The sequence below is a fragment of the Plectrocnemia conspersa genome, unplaced genomic scaffold (genome assembly GCF_051122295.1).
Source record: "Plectrocnemia conspersa isolate PC_06_02 unplaced genomic scaffold, ASM5112229v1 ptg000002l, whole genome shotgun sequence".
NCBI lineage: Eukaryota > Metazoa > Arthropoda > Insecta > Trichoptera > Polycentropodidae > Plectrocnemia > Plectrocnemia conspersa.
This window is the reverse complement of record NW_028277166.1, coordinates 11,647,674-11,665,623: the sequence shown is the minus strand read 5'-3', so window position 1 is coordinate 11,665,623 and position 17,950 is coordinate 11,647,674. Positions and strand designations below refer to the sequence as shown.

At 31.2% G+C, this 17,950-nt stretch overlaps 2 protein-coding genes across 4 annotated transcripts in view; both read left to right on the top strand.

Moving 5' to 3' along the window:
- Window positions 1-12,154, top strand: part of mwh (multiple wing hairs) — a 104,142-nt gene extending 91,988 nt beyond the window's left edge. For both annotated transcript variants that reach the window (XM_088205199.1, XM_088205200.1), the window contains 6 exons: window positions 9,047-9,247; window positions 9,319-9,451; window positions 9,520-9,780; window positions 9,843-10,004; window positions 10,082-10,235; window positions 10,307-12,154. In XM_088205199.1, the coding sequence (XP_088061325.1) occupies window positions 9,047-9,247; window positions 9,319-9,451; window positions 9,520-9,780; window positions 9,843-10,004; window positions 10,082-10,235; window positions 10,307-11,880 (2,485 nt within the window). In that variant the 3' untranslated portion in view covers window positions 11,881-12,154. The remainder of the gene's footprint in view (window positions 1-9,046; window positions 9,248-9,318; window positions 9,452-9,519; window positions 9,781-9,842; window positions 10,005-10,081; window positions 10,236-10,306) is intronic.
- A 283-nt stretch (window positions 12,155-12,437) lies between these two features.
- On the top strand, window positions 12,438-17,226 carry LOC148237661 (uncharacterized). 2 transcript variants are annotated; one of them, XM_088205514.1, is made up of 5 exons: window positions 12,438-12,675; window positions 15,240-15,361; window positions 15,424-15,624; window positions 16,767-16,937; window positions 17,002-17,226. In XM_088205514.1, exons 1-5 carry the CDS (start codon window positions 12,467-12,469, stop codon window positions 17,109-17,111), a joined length of 813 nt encoding a protein of 270 aa, XP_088061640.1. In that variant the 5' UTR covers window positions 12,438-12,466; the 3' UTR covers window positions 17,112-17,226. The 2 variants fall into 2 exon arrangements, with proteins under 2 accessions (XP_088061640.1, XP_088061639.1); XM_088205513.1 differs by lacking the exon at window positions 12,438-12,675 and adding an exon at window positions 14,933-15,180.
- Window positions 17,227-17,950: the final 724 nt, after the last annotated feature.

Here is a 17,950-nt window from a genome sequence, read left to right as displayed (position 1 = left end):
TCGTCTTTATTTAAGAAGCGTTGGGATATGATTCACTGAGTTCTCTGTTTAATGTCAGCTACGATTGCTATTATTTAATTTTATTATTTTAATTTGATGATTTTTTCTTTCATACTATTTTTTGTATTATAATAAAACTGTGTATTTTTGATCATCGTGATGCACTGGGTAGCTTGTTTGATCACGATGATCCTAATTTTATTTAAATAAATATATTTATATCTATATAAATATATAAGTTTAGACGTGACCTTATGTGCTAACTACCTTTATAAAAATCGAGTTAATAACCGGTGATGTACAACCAACTAATATCAGTTTCCATAACAATACTTTATTTTTAAGTACTATTTTTTTTTTAAATAATATACTAAACATTGAAGAAGCTCTAAGAAATACATTAATATAAATATAAAAAATAACCATAGAAGTTACAAATATTAAACACTTCTTAAGCTATAGCACATCATTCTTAAAAGTACTTTTTGCTATAACTTTTAACAATCAAATTTCTTTCATTCCTTAGCATTTTCCATAATATGCAGTAGCTTAATACATTTTTTAAATACATTTTTATGCCTTATCAGCAATTATGCTATTAAATATGTTGTTAAGTTTCTTTTTAATCGTTTTAGGATGTCAATAATCGTTTTTGATCGTTTTTGCCAGATTAAACTATCGCTGAATTTATGTTGTGGCGTTACCTTCAAGAACGGTTATAAATACACAAATGTATTACAGAACGGCATTTAAACGAAATTATACTTTCATTTCACTGTTCTGAAAAAAAAATATCAAAAATTATACATATTGTATATATATATATATATTTTAATGCAGATATCTTGTGAGCCATAATTATAGATTTATATTTAAATACGAAAAATATTCGTTAAGTAAAAATTAGTTTTTAAAATGGTTGTATCATTTCTTAATCCCGTAACTTCAACGCAAAATGAGAATATATTGAATTACTATTTATAATAAAGAAATAATTGAAAGGTCATTTGTAAAAAACTAATATGTTCCCCACTTCTGAATATTGTTTGTAGACGATCCAAATAGGTCCGAACTTACAACTTAATTAATAGATTCACTCATAGGTTTATGTTCTTAAACACTTCACCGCACCTTTTGTGTTCCATTTATACGCAAAGTGTTTGTCTTAAAATTGTAATCTTAATTAAGGGTTTATCGGTCGGCGAACGTCCGCTCTGGCACCGTTGGCAAACGGGTTTGGCCGCGGAGAAAATGGCTTATATGACTCACTCGATAATAATTAAGCGCATTATAAAACATTTATAATCTCAGAAGAGTATATACTGGATAGATTAAAAATAATATGAATTTTAAAAATAGTTTCGTCTTCAATGGAATTCGCTTTGTAGCCTCGAGGAGCGTGAGAATAGCAACTCGCAACAATCTAACGATTTCTGGAAACTGGTAAGACAAGTAAGCCGGAGCGAATTCCTGAAATGACTCTCCTGACAATCGGACATGTGTTAGCTGGTGTTGGACATCTTGGGATATAAACGAAAAAAATAATCCAAAAGATTAAAATCTTACAAGATGTGATTCCATCGTCTCAATAAGAAATATCCACTTTTTTAAGTCACATATAAACTACATTTATACTCCTTGAGTACTACATTGATAGTATTTTTATGGTTACTTCCTTCAGAGATCTAAACGTAATTTTAATAAATTCAGGTCGTAACTTTTTAATGCGCTCATAAAGAAATACATAGTTATTTTATCGAACCGACGATAAAATGTCAAATTTAAAGCCATAATTCAGGGATTTTAAGATTTTTTTGTATTAAATCGTTAACATAGTAATTAAAAATGAGCGAATAGTAAAAAAAGAAGCAAATATTAAATTAAAGAGTGACCATTTTTTCTTCCGTTATATGTTTCATAATAGTTGTGTATAGTATAATATATTAAAATTAAAGATATAAAAAATATGACCATAAAAAATATTATTTAGTTACGATATAATTACAATTTCTTAAAACATTAAATTATATATTTATTACCATTACAGTTTCAGATATACGAAAGCTCAATATCAAAAAATATTTCTCAATCATTTTATTTTGGAATCAACTTGTAATATTTTATCCGTTTATTTATTTATTTTAAATTTGGGAAGCCTGTGAATGAGTCTTTTTATTGCGTTTAATTATTTTTTTCTATAGTAGTAGTCTTGTCTGTGATTCGTACATTTCAGTCATCTATGATGATCAGGATTGACGTGAAATGGGCAGTGGTGTTTTCGGTCATCTAATTCTTAGTCGATGCTTGGCGTAGCTCCGCTTGGTACGAGTTCGAATAAACTCTCGTGTGTCTGAAGTCAGAAGAATCTGGTGGAAGTTGTGAAAATGAAGTCCTTTTACTCTCCTTATTCTCAACACCTGAACCAATTGTGACGATTTGAAGATGGAATTAGATTAATAGTTTTTTTACGTATTTTCTGAGTTGTGCTGTCGGGATTTAAAGTTCATTCAAATTTTATGCTATCGTCACTGTTAGCGTCACGAGCTCGCCCATTATAAAATAATAATCAATATTTGATTTATTACGCTTTTAACGCGTATTTACATTTTTTTTTTAAATAAGTCTTTACTCACAATCGAGTGGTCTCGACAATCCATTGATTGCTTAAGTACCGCTTGGTGCAAGTTTGTATAAGCTCTTGTGTGTTTTTCAGTTACTGATTGAAGTTCTAGAAAAAAGTATTTTAAATACCAAATGAAAATTACGGTATGCTTGTGTTTATGCAGATCGAAATCAAGGAGGTTATTTTGCTCTGCCTACTCCTAAATCCTACCAATAGCGACGATTTAAGAATGAAGTTTGATGCTGTTTGAACAGCTGGAGATTTGGCAACACTAACATGACACTTGTAATTTCGAATCGCATATTTCATAGCTTATTGTTACTTGTCAATGCAATAATTAATTTTAGTATCTAAAAAATCACCGATTAGCCGTTGTACATGGTTCATTTGGATATGTATATACTTAATTCATCGGAATCTCCGATCGTCGCGTTCTTCAGCATAACAAATGTATTCGTCAATTTCGATTTATTACGCTTTTAACACATATTTGCGTATTTTTTTCTCTTATTGTGGTCGTAGATACATTTTTTATTTAAATATAATTTTTGAGACTTACTTGTTGCTAGTATGCAACACCAATTCTTAGTGAAGCATATTCCGTGAGCTATTTGAGTAAAAATATGTCTGAATGGAGATACAAATGTACAAATAGTAGAAAGAATTTCGTGTATACAATACTTACTTTGGTTTTCACTTCGCCAGCCATCCCTATCATAAAAAAGGCGCGATCATTTCTCTGTTATATAACAGAGTTACTGAGAACTTCTTGGTATCATTAGATTTGCCTGAGGTATAGCAGGTGTATTTATTTTATGTTGACACGTTGCTCATATATGTAAAAAATACAAAAATATCGAACATGTTGAAATATTTTTTTTAAATTTGGGCTGAAATATTGGCCGATGGGATATTTTCTTCTTGAACTAAAAGAAATAATGTTATTCTACTTTGATATTCTACCCCGATAAAACTTCTTAGTCAGTCCCCTACAATAAGCACCATTTTATTCTACGCTTTTGCTTTCAGTCAATATGGGGATCGTCGTTTTCATAGTTCTAAGCCATGGAAATTTCAACAAATATGAGTACGGATTTCATTTTTCATTTTATAATACCGGTAATACCGAATGTTAATTTTTTACCAAATACCAGTATTACTGGTTTTGCAGTTGTAATAATCACTAATTCCAATCTCCAAGACCATAGAAATAGAAAATCACCAAGATCCAATTCGAACCCAGGTCTCTCCGGTCAATAGTGTTGGTTATCGTATTGATTGTTTACTTACTTTACAATTTTGGACTTGAAATAAAACGTGTAACTCAACAAATATCACACATTATTGGATAAGAAACCTAAATGGCCATTATAAATATATTTATTTAAAGCACGACGTTGCCGCAACTGAGGCCTAGTATACCACAACACGTCACAGGAAGCCTAGCGGAAACCACTGTGTACCTGTGTGCTAACCAAATAAAAAGTTGGTATTCATTTTTAGCAAGATTGTATCTTACTTTTTTAAACTAGACAAAGAATACAATAATAATACTGTTCAACAAGAAACAATATTTTTTGCTACGTTAAACGATTGTCCACGAGACTTAATAATATTTATGTCAAATACAATTGGGAATTGAGGCAGTTGGAAGAGAAATATTGTCTTTAAATTACCTCATTGCCTCAATCACATTGTATTTAATCTCTTCATAGCTAACCACGTTTTATCGCAGTTTTGTTGAATTATTAAGTAAACCAAATTACTAATAGCATTTTCTATAAATCTTCAATAACATATTGAAAAAATAGTGAGACAGAAAACTTTGATATATAATACATATTAAATAGCTCGATGTATAAATATAGATTCATACGTTTATTAAATGTAACACATAATGATATGTAAATCTTACTATACATTAACCATAATAAGCATTTAACTTTTCTTTATCGGGCATTAACTTAACAAGCCTCACATGTATGCATACCCCAAGACCAATTATCAAATTAATATCATATTATATACACACACTCTCCTAATTGAATCGATCATTGAAAGGGCAAAAAACAACAACCGTTATATAAACATGCCTCTCTGTAGAATTTGCATAAGCTTCGGTGCGTGCAAAAAGTGGACGGAGCTTCGACACTTTCAACGACAGTAGCCGATACTGATTGAACGCTCCAAGACTGGTATTAAGTCTTGAAACACCTGCCTTTAATGCGGAGTTAATGAAAGTAGTGATTCTGAGGGCGGCATCTCAGTCTGGACCACCTTGTCGACAAATTTGATCCTGTTCACTTTACCTGCATAACTATACTATCCTTGGAAAGGCAAATTGCTAATTGAAAAATAAAGTGTGGGGATAAACAGAGCCGATTGAATGAGTAAGTGTAGTGTTGAAATTGCGTCGAGGATGAGTGATTATATTGTGTGAAAATTATAAATTGATTGTGTAATCTCAGCTAGGGATGAGAAAGGATGTAATGTTGAATTGTTGATTGACTATTTGAGATTATACGCATAACAAAAATATGTAACAGTTTATTTAAGCATTACATTTTAACAAAGTGTATGTTACTGTCCAGTTTATTCTTAACAGTAAATTAAAAAAAAGAATCTATAACGGCGACTCAAAAACATCCTAATTAATTAAACATGATAGATGAAGTGCATGAGAGGTGAACGATACTTTTTTTATCTGCGTTTTTGACTCATTGGGAGGACAGGGCCACTTTTTATGACATTATGACATTAATACATAAATTTGTTATTTAATACCCACGTACAATAAACGATTCATTGAAAAAATAATAAATTCAAATCAAAGCACCTGTTGTATCAACACTGTGCAAAATGATTTAAGCAAACGGAACTTTGTATGGCTCATAAATTTTTAACATAAAATAACCATAATTGAAGTATAGCGATGGTCGATTAAATGTAGACATTTGTGATGATATGAACCAAACTTCCGGTATTTGTCTGGTTAGTAAGTCAACTGATGAATAATACAGTTTGAATTGTTTCACTTTAAACTCCACTAGCCATAATTTCACTGAAAAAGTATCAGACAAGGGTATTTATTTTTACCCTGAAGCTGACTTATTGCACCAATTTCGACTTTTTTTTAAAGTCTTTGAACTGATTATTAACCGACATTAACCGAAAACTTTAATTTACGAACACACAATAGCATCGAATTTTTCACTGAAACTAAATTATTATAAATATTTTTTCAACAAGAGCCGACTTTGGCTAGTTAGCCATTTAAAAATAATACTGACACGTCCTTAAATGATTTATAAAGTTCTGAGATATTTAATCAAGGACTAGAGTACGCTCGGGATAAGGATGCCGGTTTGTTATTGTATGCGTGTACATGTATATGAGAGGAAGAAGCGATGTAGCGTGTACTTCGTTGTCTCGCTTTCTCTTTTAAGGACAGTCGCTGATTCGTCAACGCTGGTATTCGTCATTAAAGTGCAGTGTGGCACAGAAGTTCGATCTTCTTTAGTGATTTATTTTAAATAATTTTGTGTTGATATTAGTTTAACCCAGATATGCCCACTGTCCCATGGGTAGGTCACTAAACTCGTGCCACTGCTTTTTATTTATAAATGAAATTTTAAGAGAACAAAATTTCTTGGGCATATCTGGGCTAATTGATATCAAGGCTTTAAATATACACTGTAAGTTATTCGTTCTCTTACCCGTGGATTAAAATATTTTAATTATTTTTCCATTAATCCGTACGTTGTTGGTTTTTTTACACTATTCTCTGTAAGGCTTAAAAAAGTTATAATTCTTGACGTTGCGCCAATGATAATTTTTTAATTTATTCACTGGATTCTAATCATTTAATGGAGTCGTCGAGCCACTAAACAATCTGCGAATAATTTCTTTCCCCATTTTATATCTTTTTGCTTTTGAAGAATAGCTAAAGACTTCATTATTTTTTTGACTAGTGAAAGATTTTGAATTTTGCAAATATTTAATTAATGACATCAATGTCTGGTATCTTCGATTATATAATATATTTTTAATTGTCCGTTGAAATTTCCAACTTAGCTCAGATGTATATATGTTAAATAAACATATATTTTCTTTTAAAATAAAAAAATTAAATATTCTGAGCGAAATTGTTTTGAGCCACACAGCTCACGCACACAATAACAAACCGGAATCCTTATCCCGAGCGTACTCTACGAATATATCATAAATGTACCAGCACTATAGATGAATGATAGTCGCTGATTATTGACTTGAAAGACATGAGTTTGAATCCCATATGGACTTTGGTGTATTTCAATCTATATTGTGACTGAGAAATTAAAATTACTGATTATTATATGAATATAACTCTGATTGATCGTCATAGATTGGATTTACACAAATTTTCCTAATCTCACGGATAAATATCGTGATGATTAACTAATATCAAGCTAGGTCGTAAAAATTCTATAATAATAAGCTACTTGCATGTATTGAAAAAATATCAAATGATTTATGATTTTAAGGTATAATGATTTTCAAAAAGCTAGTTTGCATTTTTGTTATTAAATCTCTTCTGATAACAGCTTACAAATATTGATTTATTATCAGAAAACAGCACTGAACATATTTCTAGAAAGCTTTGGCTTATAATGATTTCGTGCAGTTGATGATAATGTTTGAGTTTAGTTTTCTGACAAACGATATTTTGCTATTAAAAAATACACGAAATCATAATTTAATATTGAAATAGATTATATCCTCCGTTCTTAAATTATTATACAAAGGTTTTCGTGAAAATCGGGCAAATAAATATTACAGAATCAATCCATTATTTTAATTTTATAAATATATGTATTGACCCGTGTAGTGTACTACTAAAAAAAATGGAAATATTTTATACTTTTAAACAATAATTACAGTAAGCAGATTAGCTAGAAATGTAACTATTTATTTTCTTGAGGCACGTCTCAATTTGAAGTAACGTACCACTTTTTATAAAAATGTGAAATTTATCTTATTAGGAGTAGGCACGATGCTTATTTGCTCTACTTTTCTACAAATATAATAAAAAATCTATACAAATATATCTCTGATAGTGATATAAGACATCGCATATAATGTATTTTATTAGTAAAATTACTTGTCTTATACATATAATAATGACAATAAAATTAGCACATATCTACAATTAATTACAAATCATCTCAGTACCACCTCTTCGCGACTATCATAGATAGACCTTTTTTCCAATCCACTGCGCTGGGAAACGAAAGCGTAAGTTCCGCAGGAAAAACTTTGGAATTTTTTGACATCGAAAAGACGTAATAATTGCTAACAAACTCGACTTTCCAACGTAATAATTGACGGTTGGCAGCGATTTTAATAGACGCGTCACGCAGGTCTACATATGCATCCACGTCTCACTTTCAGCTGACAACCTTTCATCCGTGGAGCAGTTTTTTTATTTATTTTAAAATAAAACCCAATTATAGTCTTTGTATCCTGTCAGTCAAGAAAAAAAAACATGTAAAGATAAAGCTTAAAAAGGTATTAATGCGATTTCGCACGTGGATCGCTCGTTAATGGCATTGCTATACTTTCCCTTTGAGGGCTGACGGATATGGACTTTTTCTGATATATGCTTCCGGTTTTATTGCAATTTAAAAATATCATTAAGCATTTTGGGTATATGGTGTTGTAGTTGCAGTACTTATGTCTATCGATCGGAGTTACTTTTACCGTGTTGTGAAATTGGAAACGGGATTTCGGCGGAAATTAAAAATAGCGGTGCAACGAACAAAGGGCGACGATCGTAATATCGAATGTATATTATTTCACATTACACAACTTGTTCTGATGAATATCTCTTAAAAGAGAAGAAGTTGTATTCTGCAGTTTTTTCTTATAAAATAATGAACAAGTTAAGAGTAAGTGTATTAATGAGAATAATTATATTGCTATAGTTAGATAGATGTAGCAGTTAACAATTCTTATTAGAGTTATAATCTATTCCCTAGTTCCTAAGGCATATTGCGTCTACTGCTTAAAAATTAAATTTTTAACCTATAATAACAAACAATACCTTAAGAGAAATCAGATAATATCGATAATGATCATTGGAAAGTATTTTTTTTATTTCCGTGTCACTTAGATTTACCTAAAAAGCATGTTTCCGCGAAATCAAATTACTCACAAACAATGATAATCTTATAATGACTAATGTCCTTAATGATATGTACACGACTGAAACATTAGTAGCAAGTGTTATTAAAAATTGTTTATCATCCATAAAAGTAGCACATCTTTACCATTAATAACATGGCGTATTTCGCGTATTTCTAAAATTATTTGAATATCTGAGTATTGTTTTAATAATGAATATCTCAAAAAAGTTCCATAATATATGATTCACGTATGTTTCAGCTTCATCCAAGAGTTCATCAGTGAGCCCCTTGATGGTGTTTCTTTGGTCGTCGAAGCCCTAAGAAGTATCCAGCTAAGCCAAAACGCTCCTCTACCACTAACCGCAGTATCCAACGGAAACATTACTTCCCAGTCCATGCCTCCAGCTCGTCAAGCGCCGGCACAACAAAGAAGAGCCTTGTTAGACGAACTCGCGTGCTTGTAACTATCAAATTCTGAATCGCAACTCATTACTTTCAAAGAGCGGACATAAAATACGACACTTTTTATAGGCAATGCTTGCACAGTTGCTGTCAACGGTACCAAGAAGCAGCTAGACGACTAGTGGCATGTCCCGCTGGATTGTACGCGTTGGCTGCGTGCATCATGTCCACTGTGAATAAATCTAGGATCCTCGCCTTACAAGTATGTGAATAATACTAAAACATAAAATAAATAAATTGTTTTATATAAATATTTTTTAAATATTTCAGCTTCTAACTACTGCTTGTGAAGTGTCCAGTAGTGGACATGCGGGTGTTTCTGAAGCATTATCAACCCTAAGACTCAGATATGGAGAGCCGTGTCGCTTCAGATTTTTAGCTGGAATGGTACAGAGCGGAGGCGGTGAACTTCCAGCTGCTGGATTGCGTCTTCTTGCTGCTCTATTAAGAGGAGCTCCATCTCCAAGACGAAGGCTATATCTTCAAGCTGAATTGGATCAAGCTGGTCTAGATGTCACTGCTCTTAGAAAAGTAAGTTATTCGCACATTCCAAAAATGAGCAGATTAATAAAATATTTTTTATAAACTTTCAGGCTGTATCCAGAAACCCAGGTGCTGAGCAAGTCTTAGTAGAGCTCAGTCGTTATGAAAAGCAATTAATAGACGTGGATGGACTAAGCGAAAAAGCAACTGAAGCTGAAAAAGAAAAAGACGATATGAAGATGAAGCTCGAGTTGTTAGAAAAAAGAGTTCAGGTTTGTTTGGTTATTTTTTTATAACTAAATATATAATTCAAGTTATGCGCTGTAACGTTATATATTAATTACGTCAGATTCTTCAAGAGGAAAAGGGCATACTTTTGTCGCTGGAGCAATGCTTAAAAGAACGTTGTTGCGAATTGCAAGAGGAAGTCACGTCTTTAAGATCCGAACATGGAAATTCCTCTCGAAAGAAAATGAGCTCTAAACAAAAAACTGTAAAGAGAGGTAAATTTAATTGTAATATAATTTATTAATTATTAAATTCATTTTTTAATGTTTTTCTATTATGATTTTAGATGAATCATCGCCGCCGGAAGATGAAGGCATAAGTTCATCGGAAAGATCATTAAGCCCCGATGATGATCTCCAAAGAGAACCTATGGTTTACGAAGTGTTCAACGTACAAAACGAAACCATTCTAATGCGATCGTCCAAATCAAAAGAAATAAACAACATAGCTAATTCTGAAGGCACCACAAAGAAACTGTCCGACGACGAAGAAGAGACAACTATTGACGAAGTGATTGCAGAACTAAGAAACATCGTGAATGACGCAGAATCAGAACAATACATCAAAGACAAACTCACCGAAGGAAAATCTTCTCACACTGATTTAGAGACGTCGCTTAAAAATCACAAAGAACTCGAGAAGAAAGACTCAATTACGAGTACCAAACACAACATCTTAATCACAGATAATTCTGATTACGTTTGCAACTCCCTCCAGATTGATTCAGAATCTGAAATAATACCAGTAAAACTGCTTCCGCAACCGCCGAGAAAATCCAAGAGCCTAGTGCATCTATTTATACCATCAGCTGATCAAGGTGTAATATGTAATAATAATAAGAGGAACACTACTTATGAAGAAGAACCACAATATTATTCAAGCGACGATGGATCAGATTCGCTACTGAGTGCTTCTAGATGCCAACCTCAAATTTTACCAAAGTCGAATCAACAGGATGTTTACATCAAAACTAATAATAGATCATTGTTGAACACGATCATGGATGCTAGAGAAAGAGCTGCTATAGCTGAAAAACGCGAGCAAACCAGAAGAACAAGAAAATCAGGCGATGAAATTTGCAGGAGGCAGTCTATTAAAAGAACAGAATCTTTCCAGCGAATCGAACAAAAATTAGGCATAGTCAGCGTGAATGACATGAAAGTAGAACGAGACAGTTATGACGGATTGTATTATGTCGCAGAACAAGACGGTGTTAATTATGATTCATACAAAAGAAACTCTGATAAGAACCGCCAAGATACGAAGCAACGCCAAGATAATATATCTGCACTGATCGAGTCTAAAAAGATGACGAAAAGCTTAGACAGGATAGATGAAGGATTGGATTCAATGGTAGATATCATAATGACGTCCGAAAGCAGAAACTATAACTGGAAGAGCAAAGATAAAAGCGACTCTAAAGATCACAATGCAATTACTTCTCCAAGAAGCCCTACAAGTAAAAGAAGATCTAATGCTAAAAATTCAAAATCTAAATACGAGAAAGAAGTTGATAATAAGGATGAGTATGACCAGAGCAGACAAGTTCTAGATGCTTCGCACAGATTATATTTTCCAGCTTCAAGACTCAGCTCTAGCTCATTCGAGCAATTGTCTTCAACCAATAATGGATCTAACACGTCTTTCGTCATCAAAAGAGGTCACACCAATGCGGGATTGTATTCAGGACAAAATTGTAACAAGGATCTCATGGGTAATTTAAGCCCAGCCCGCTTGGCGACTTCGGGTCTCACTGGAAAGGATTTCAAAAGGAATTTGTCTCCTATTGGTCCTAAAAGCATGTCAAATAGCACAATGGGACTTGCCAAATTAACCGATATGCCTTCTGGATTATATTAATCAGATGATTAAATGTGATAATGTTAATTTAAAATATAATTCTAAAGCATATTTATATGATTTATTAAGTGCAATATATAATGAAATATTTTAAGTGACGATATCAAAGACAGTGCCTTTTATCATATATTTATACTAATAAGCGTTTGTACAAATATATATTAAAAAAATAAAGTGTGTGTTAAAAATGATACGATGGTGTCGGATGAAATGTGTTAAAAAATATCTCTGGGATTTTTCGTTAATTTTTTATTAACCTAATTCAATAAGAAAATGTTTAAATAAGTATTGTTGCTGGAAGTAGAATTGATGTATCATTTAATTTTAACGTAAATCTCTTGTGTGTAAATATTTGGTAATATTATGAATGATTTCGAAATAAATACAACAAAAAATATAATATTGTTTTAGTATATAATATAAAAATATAAAATATGTTGTTGCTGTCTTAGTTTATCAATTTAATAATTTAAAAACAATCTAACGTACAAAGGTCATCTCGTTTAGCATTTCATAGCATTATGTATCACACTTATATAATTTATTATGGTTAGTGTTATGTCAGTCTCTTCTCGAAGTGTCTAAGATGAGTTTGTGTTCCATTTTGTTTTCTTCGCTCCTATGCATTTGCGTAGTAAGTGGATATGTCGTGAAAGTCAACGATTTTTTATTTAGTGGAGGCTTAGAATTCATAGATATGTCTCACCCTTACGATAATCACACTGCTTATTGGCCGGGTGGAAATAAATTCCAGTTTACCAAAAAATATACGGGAAGAGAACCTAATGGAATATGGTAAGTTAATATTTTAAAATCTGCACAATTGGTTTAAAAATTTCATATATAATATATCTGTATAATCTGCAGCCTAATTGTGTCTTTTTGTTTTATATTTGTATGTTATTTACAACAAATAATATCTGACATAATGTCTACAGCAACATAATAAATAAAAAACACTGTAATTGCCGAAATTCCAGAAATTACTCATATATTGTGCATCTGTGGACTTTTTAATGACTGAAATTGATTTTATTATCTTTTTTAAATTAATACGAATAATTTTTAGTGATTTATTAAAATTATATTTTTTGAACATACCGAGTTCTAGTCTTTTCTTTTCTTAATTAGATAAAATTAAGCTGATTAGCTTTAAATACTTGAGGCTTCATTATGTTTTAAATTAAAATGAATGGTCTTAATACTATTATTGATATTTTTATAACATAGAATTATGTGTTTATGAACATCATTATTCAAACTGTTTTTTTTTAATTCCTTATACTTTTACGAATATATTGGAATAGTGGAATATTTTATCAATACTATTTGAATAGTTTAACATAACGAATATTTAAAACCTCTAATCGTTAATGCAATTCTTTATTTCTTGAGTATGTTAAATGGCGTTATTTATTGAAATCAGATTTTTTTTAAATAAATCAGATGAGTATTTAAAATAAATTATTTGTTTTTTTAAGCAGTACTATTCGTGTGACTCTCACACATAAATATAATTCTTACCTATGCTTCTACCGCGCAATAAGACTGCGATTCTATTTTAATTAAACGAAATAAACGACATTTTTAATACATAATATAAAATCACTAAATATGAAGCAAAAGTTTTTTTTTTATATCTTAAATAAGAAGCAGTAAAATTAAACAAATTATGCACTTAAACCATCAGCACTGTTCAGTCATCTTGAAGGTAGCTTGTCAAAGTGACATGCCCATTACAAGACGTGCTATGGCTAAGATGAGAAGGTCAATATTATACCAATGGCCTCTGACATGTGCAGAAGTTGGTTCAACCTAGGTATCATTATGTAAAAATTAAAATATGACAATTTTAACCATCATTCGCTGGTCCTTCGAGCCACTATAATACGACCATTACATGTAGGTTAAGATTCCGCCCCGTCGAAGATAGAAGTCAAACAAATCATTTTGCATTTGAATACGTGACTAGAATAAGTGATAGATAGTTTGTATCAAGTCTGGTAAAAACGGTGTCCAGGTCCAACTTTTTCTCCATTGCTTAATTATTAAAAAATTCTACGTCATTCAACAAGTAACAATGCGACGTAGAAAAGATTCAACTTTATGCCGTGAGAGCATATAAAGGTAAGCTTCTATATGAGTTATATTCTACTCTTCTGACCCTCGTTTAATTCAAGCGGCACCCATCTATCCAGTTTCTTTATCTGGATGATTTATTTTAAATAGGTAAATATTGTTGGAATAGTAACTTCAAACCATGGTGCTAATATTAATCAGCTTCCACCATCACCCACGTGCCTCATGTTTAAGATTAAAATTTCAAGGACATAACTTCTCAAACCATCGACGTACTGTACATTAATTAGCCACATCCTGTCTAGATACGTCGTTGACATTTTTAGCTATATGCGTTGCTTGAATTACACGATATAACCCAAATCAAATTGATCTGAAAAAATATCGAAACGTATCAAAAACATACATTCGAAAGAGTATGTACCGTCACAACAAAAAATAACAAGATCTGTCAAAATTAAATTTCAAAGATATTATCAAACTTTTTACTTTTAAACAGATTATGCACTTGTAAAGAATTATGCAGTACTTTATAGTCATTGTGAGTTTCTTTCAATTTTAACATAGCCATTGTATAATCTAGCTTTATTCGCACACAATTTTCTGATAGCTATGTTTTTATTAATTCAGTAAACTAAATTATTGCTTATAAATAGCAATATATACTTTTTAGTAATTATTGAGTACTAGTAAAAAAAAATAATATCGCTTCCATTATTTATCAACTTTTAGAAATATTAATAAATAATATTTCAATTGAAAGATCGATTGCTCAAAAACAGCATTCCGTTCAACGAACATATAATTAAAGTAAAGATCAAGTTTTACGCCATTGTATATATGTGTGTATAAAATTGCAACAGCGAAAGTTGCGTGTATCTTTAAAATGACGAAATAAATTATCAAGAAAAAATAACAAGGTAATCAGAGGTCAACGAGGTCCAAGAATAATGTACATATACGCCAACAAGATTTCCATTTAGCATTCAGTATATTCTCGGACTTCAAGATGGATTCGCGTACTTTGCTATTGGTGACCTTGACCATATGTTTTGCTTATGCTGAAGGTAACACGGTCAAGGTTAACGATTTCTTGTTCAGTGGTGGTTTAGAATTCTTAGACCTCTCATACCCTTATGATAATCACACGGCCTACTGGCCTGGTGGTAAGAAGTTCCAATTCACTAAAAAACATACAGGAAAGAATCCAACTGGAAAATGGTATTAAAATCATTTACATACATTACATGAATAGGTATTAAATTAAATTACTGATATAGGTATTCCGCTAACGAGTTCTGCACAGCTGAACATGGAGGAACTCATCTGGATGCTCCCTATCACTTTGGATATTCACAATGGACTGTTGGACAAATACCATTCGAACATTTGATAACGCCATGTAAGTATTATATAAAATTAAATAATCGTTGCATTAGTTTAAATAAAAATTATACGTTATAGTGGTCGTCGTGGATCTCAGTATTTTGGTATCTGGAAACAACGATTTCGTCTTAGAGAGGCACCACATGGATAACTTGTTCTTGGGAGATCCAAAGAGAAACTTTACTGTCTTGTTCAGATTCGGATGGAGCGAGTATTATGGAAATTTGGAAAAATATTTTGGATCTCGCACTCCAACTCCCGACAATGTTAATTTTCCAGGTATCAGTTAATCTTATTTCTTAAATATCATTAGGTTAATAATTATTTATTATTAACTAAACATAGGAAGTATTTTAAATAGAGATTCCATGTCTTCTATGGATGTGAAACAATTTATGTTAATTGAATGTCAGATATTAAAGTAGTAATCGTCAATTTTTCGAGATATTCAACAAATCTAATAAATGTATAATAGATACACAGATTGGTACGTTGTTGAAGCGTTCTCAGCCGCTGAGCAAGATCGCTAGCTCGCGTTTTCACGCGTGATAAGAGCGAAAAAAATTACATTTAATCAACATATTAACGTTTTAGTATAAATTGGCGCGTCCACTTTGTCACAGATTTTTAAGATGTTATAAATATGAAGGAATTATTAAAAATGCTACTAATTTTAATATTTGTTTATATAATACAATATAATAAAGGCGTACCGCCACAAATAAAATAAATACAATTTAATAGAAATCTTAACTTTAATTTAAAACGTTAAATTAAAAATATAATTATTTATTGTTAAAATAATATTCCACAGACCATAGAGATTTTTTAATTGTTTATTTGCCTCCATTTTTATCTTCAATAATGTGAGCTCTTTTAGTGACTTAATAATCTCCAAAACTACATGCAAATATCTATATCATTAAGATTTTATTCATCTCAAAAAGAGCATTGGGCTAATGAAAATTTGCAAATACATTGCAGACCTATTATCTATAGCAGGAAGCACAAAATGAGGATGTTCTATTTGTTAAATTTTTCCTGTAAAAAACCTGTGTAGTCTGTTACTTCTTGGGTGATTTTTGATGAGCCCTTGATTCTTAAAACACCAAATCAAGACTAATATTTCTGGTTTTGAAGAACTTCTTTAATGAAAATGACGCATGTATGCTCTTTGACTAGAACAATGAAACTCTGATATTCAAAGTATAATTCAATAAGCTTTACAAGCAAAACTTTAGCAATATTTATTTCCTAAGCATTTATTTTTATAATTTAAAATAAAAATAGAATAACATATACCTATAAAAAAGTTATTAAATTTTTAAATGGTAAAATGACTTTTGCTCTACCTTGTTTATACTGGAATTGTTTTTTTATAAATCACACTATGGAAATCACAAATATATTTTATTATAAAGGAATTAGCGAAGATGTTGCTAGATGGATAACAGAAAACAAGAACTTAGTCGGCGTTGGTGTTGATACTCCATCTGTAGATCCAGGATCAGTTCGAGGATTGGCTCATGCCATTTTTGCTTCTCATAACATATTTATGATGGAAAATGTGAAGATCGATAAAGTCATACCTAGTGAGTATCAGAATTTGAATAAAACACATATTTTATGATACTTAATTATTCAATATTTTTATAGGCCATCTATGTGCAATTATGGTCATGCCGATGAAGATTCAAGATGGCACTGGAGCTCCGTGCAGAATCACGGCAATATGTCCAAAATTACACGCTGGAGATTTATTCTAATTACATTTACAGTCCGATGGTTAAATGTTACGAAAGTTAATACAGAATTCGGATAGCAGTGCAGGCAGGGTTATCGTTGAAATTTATATTTAATAATAAAATATTTTACAACATTTATGTATCTTATTATTTGGAGTCTTATACACTTTTATAATATACAATCAATCAGAATTAATCCATTATCGTACACAACCATTTGAATACACAGATTTCACATTATAAATAAATCAAATAATATATAATGTAATAATAAGTTTATCTAATTTGATAAATATATCATTTCTTGTAACATCCTATACATAAAAATTATAATAATTATACATAAAGCATACTTCCTAATAAGCACTTAATGCACTTTTGGCATATTTTTCGCTTATGCGAAAACTATGCCCAAACACAAAGTAAACATTTTTAATTCAGTTGTTATACCATACAATGGCACGGCACTAATCCTAAAAAATAGTATTATAATTTTTTTTTGTTCCTTCTTACTTGTTATTTACATTAAAATAAATAAATAAAATAATTAAAAGTAAATTTCATATTTAAAGATTATCCTATCAAAATTTTTATATTCAGAGTCGGAGTCGGACCTTGCGAAAAATTCAGTCGGGAAAAATTTTCAACGACTACAGCCTGGTCTTTCCACAATGGCAACATTAATCGCCACTCTAATCTTTCATTTGACTACGAATTTCAATAGGTACACTGTTCTATATTGTAGTATGTTGCAAATGCAACCTGCTGTTCTTTTATGTTGTATAGCTTGACTCATACTGCCACTCTTCAACCCATATGTAACATTGCTGACAATGTATAGGACAATTAAGATATATTTC

Coding starts and splice junctions, on each gene's coding strand:
- LOC148237661 (XM_088205513.1), top strand. CDS start 14,969: ATGGATTCGCGTACTTTGCTATTGGTGACCTTGACCATATGTTTTGCT. Junction 15,362..15,423: donor CGAACATTTGATAACGCCAT/GTAAGTATTATA, acceptor TATACGTTATAG/TGGTCGTCGTGGATCTCAGT. Junction 15,625..16,766: donor CGACAATGTTAATTTTCCAG/GTATCAGTTAAT, acceptor TTTATTATAAAG/GAATTAGCGAAGATGTTGCT.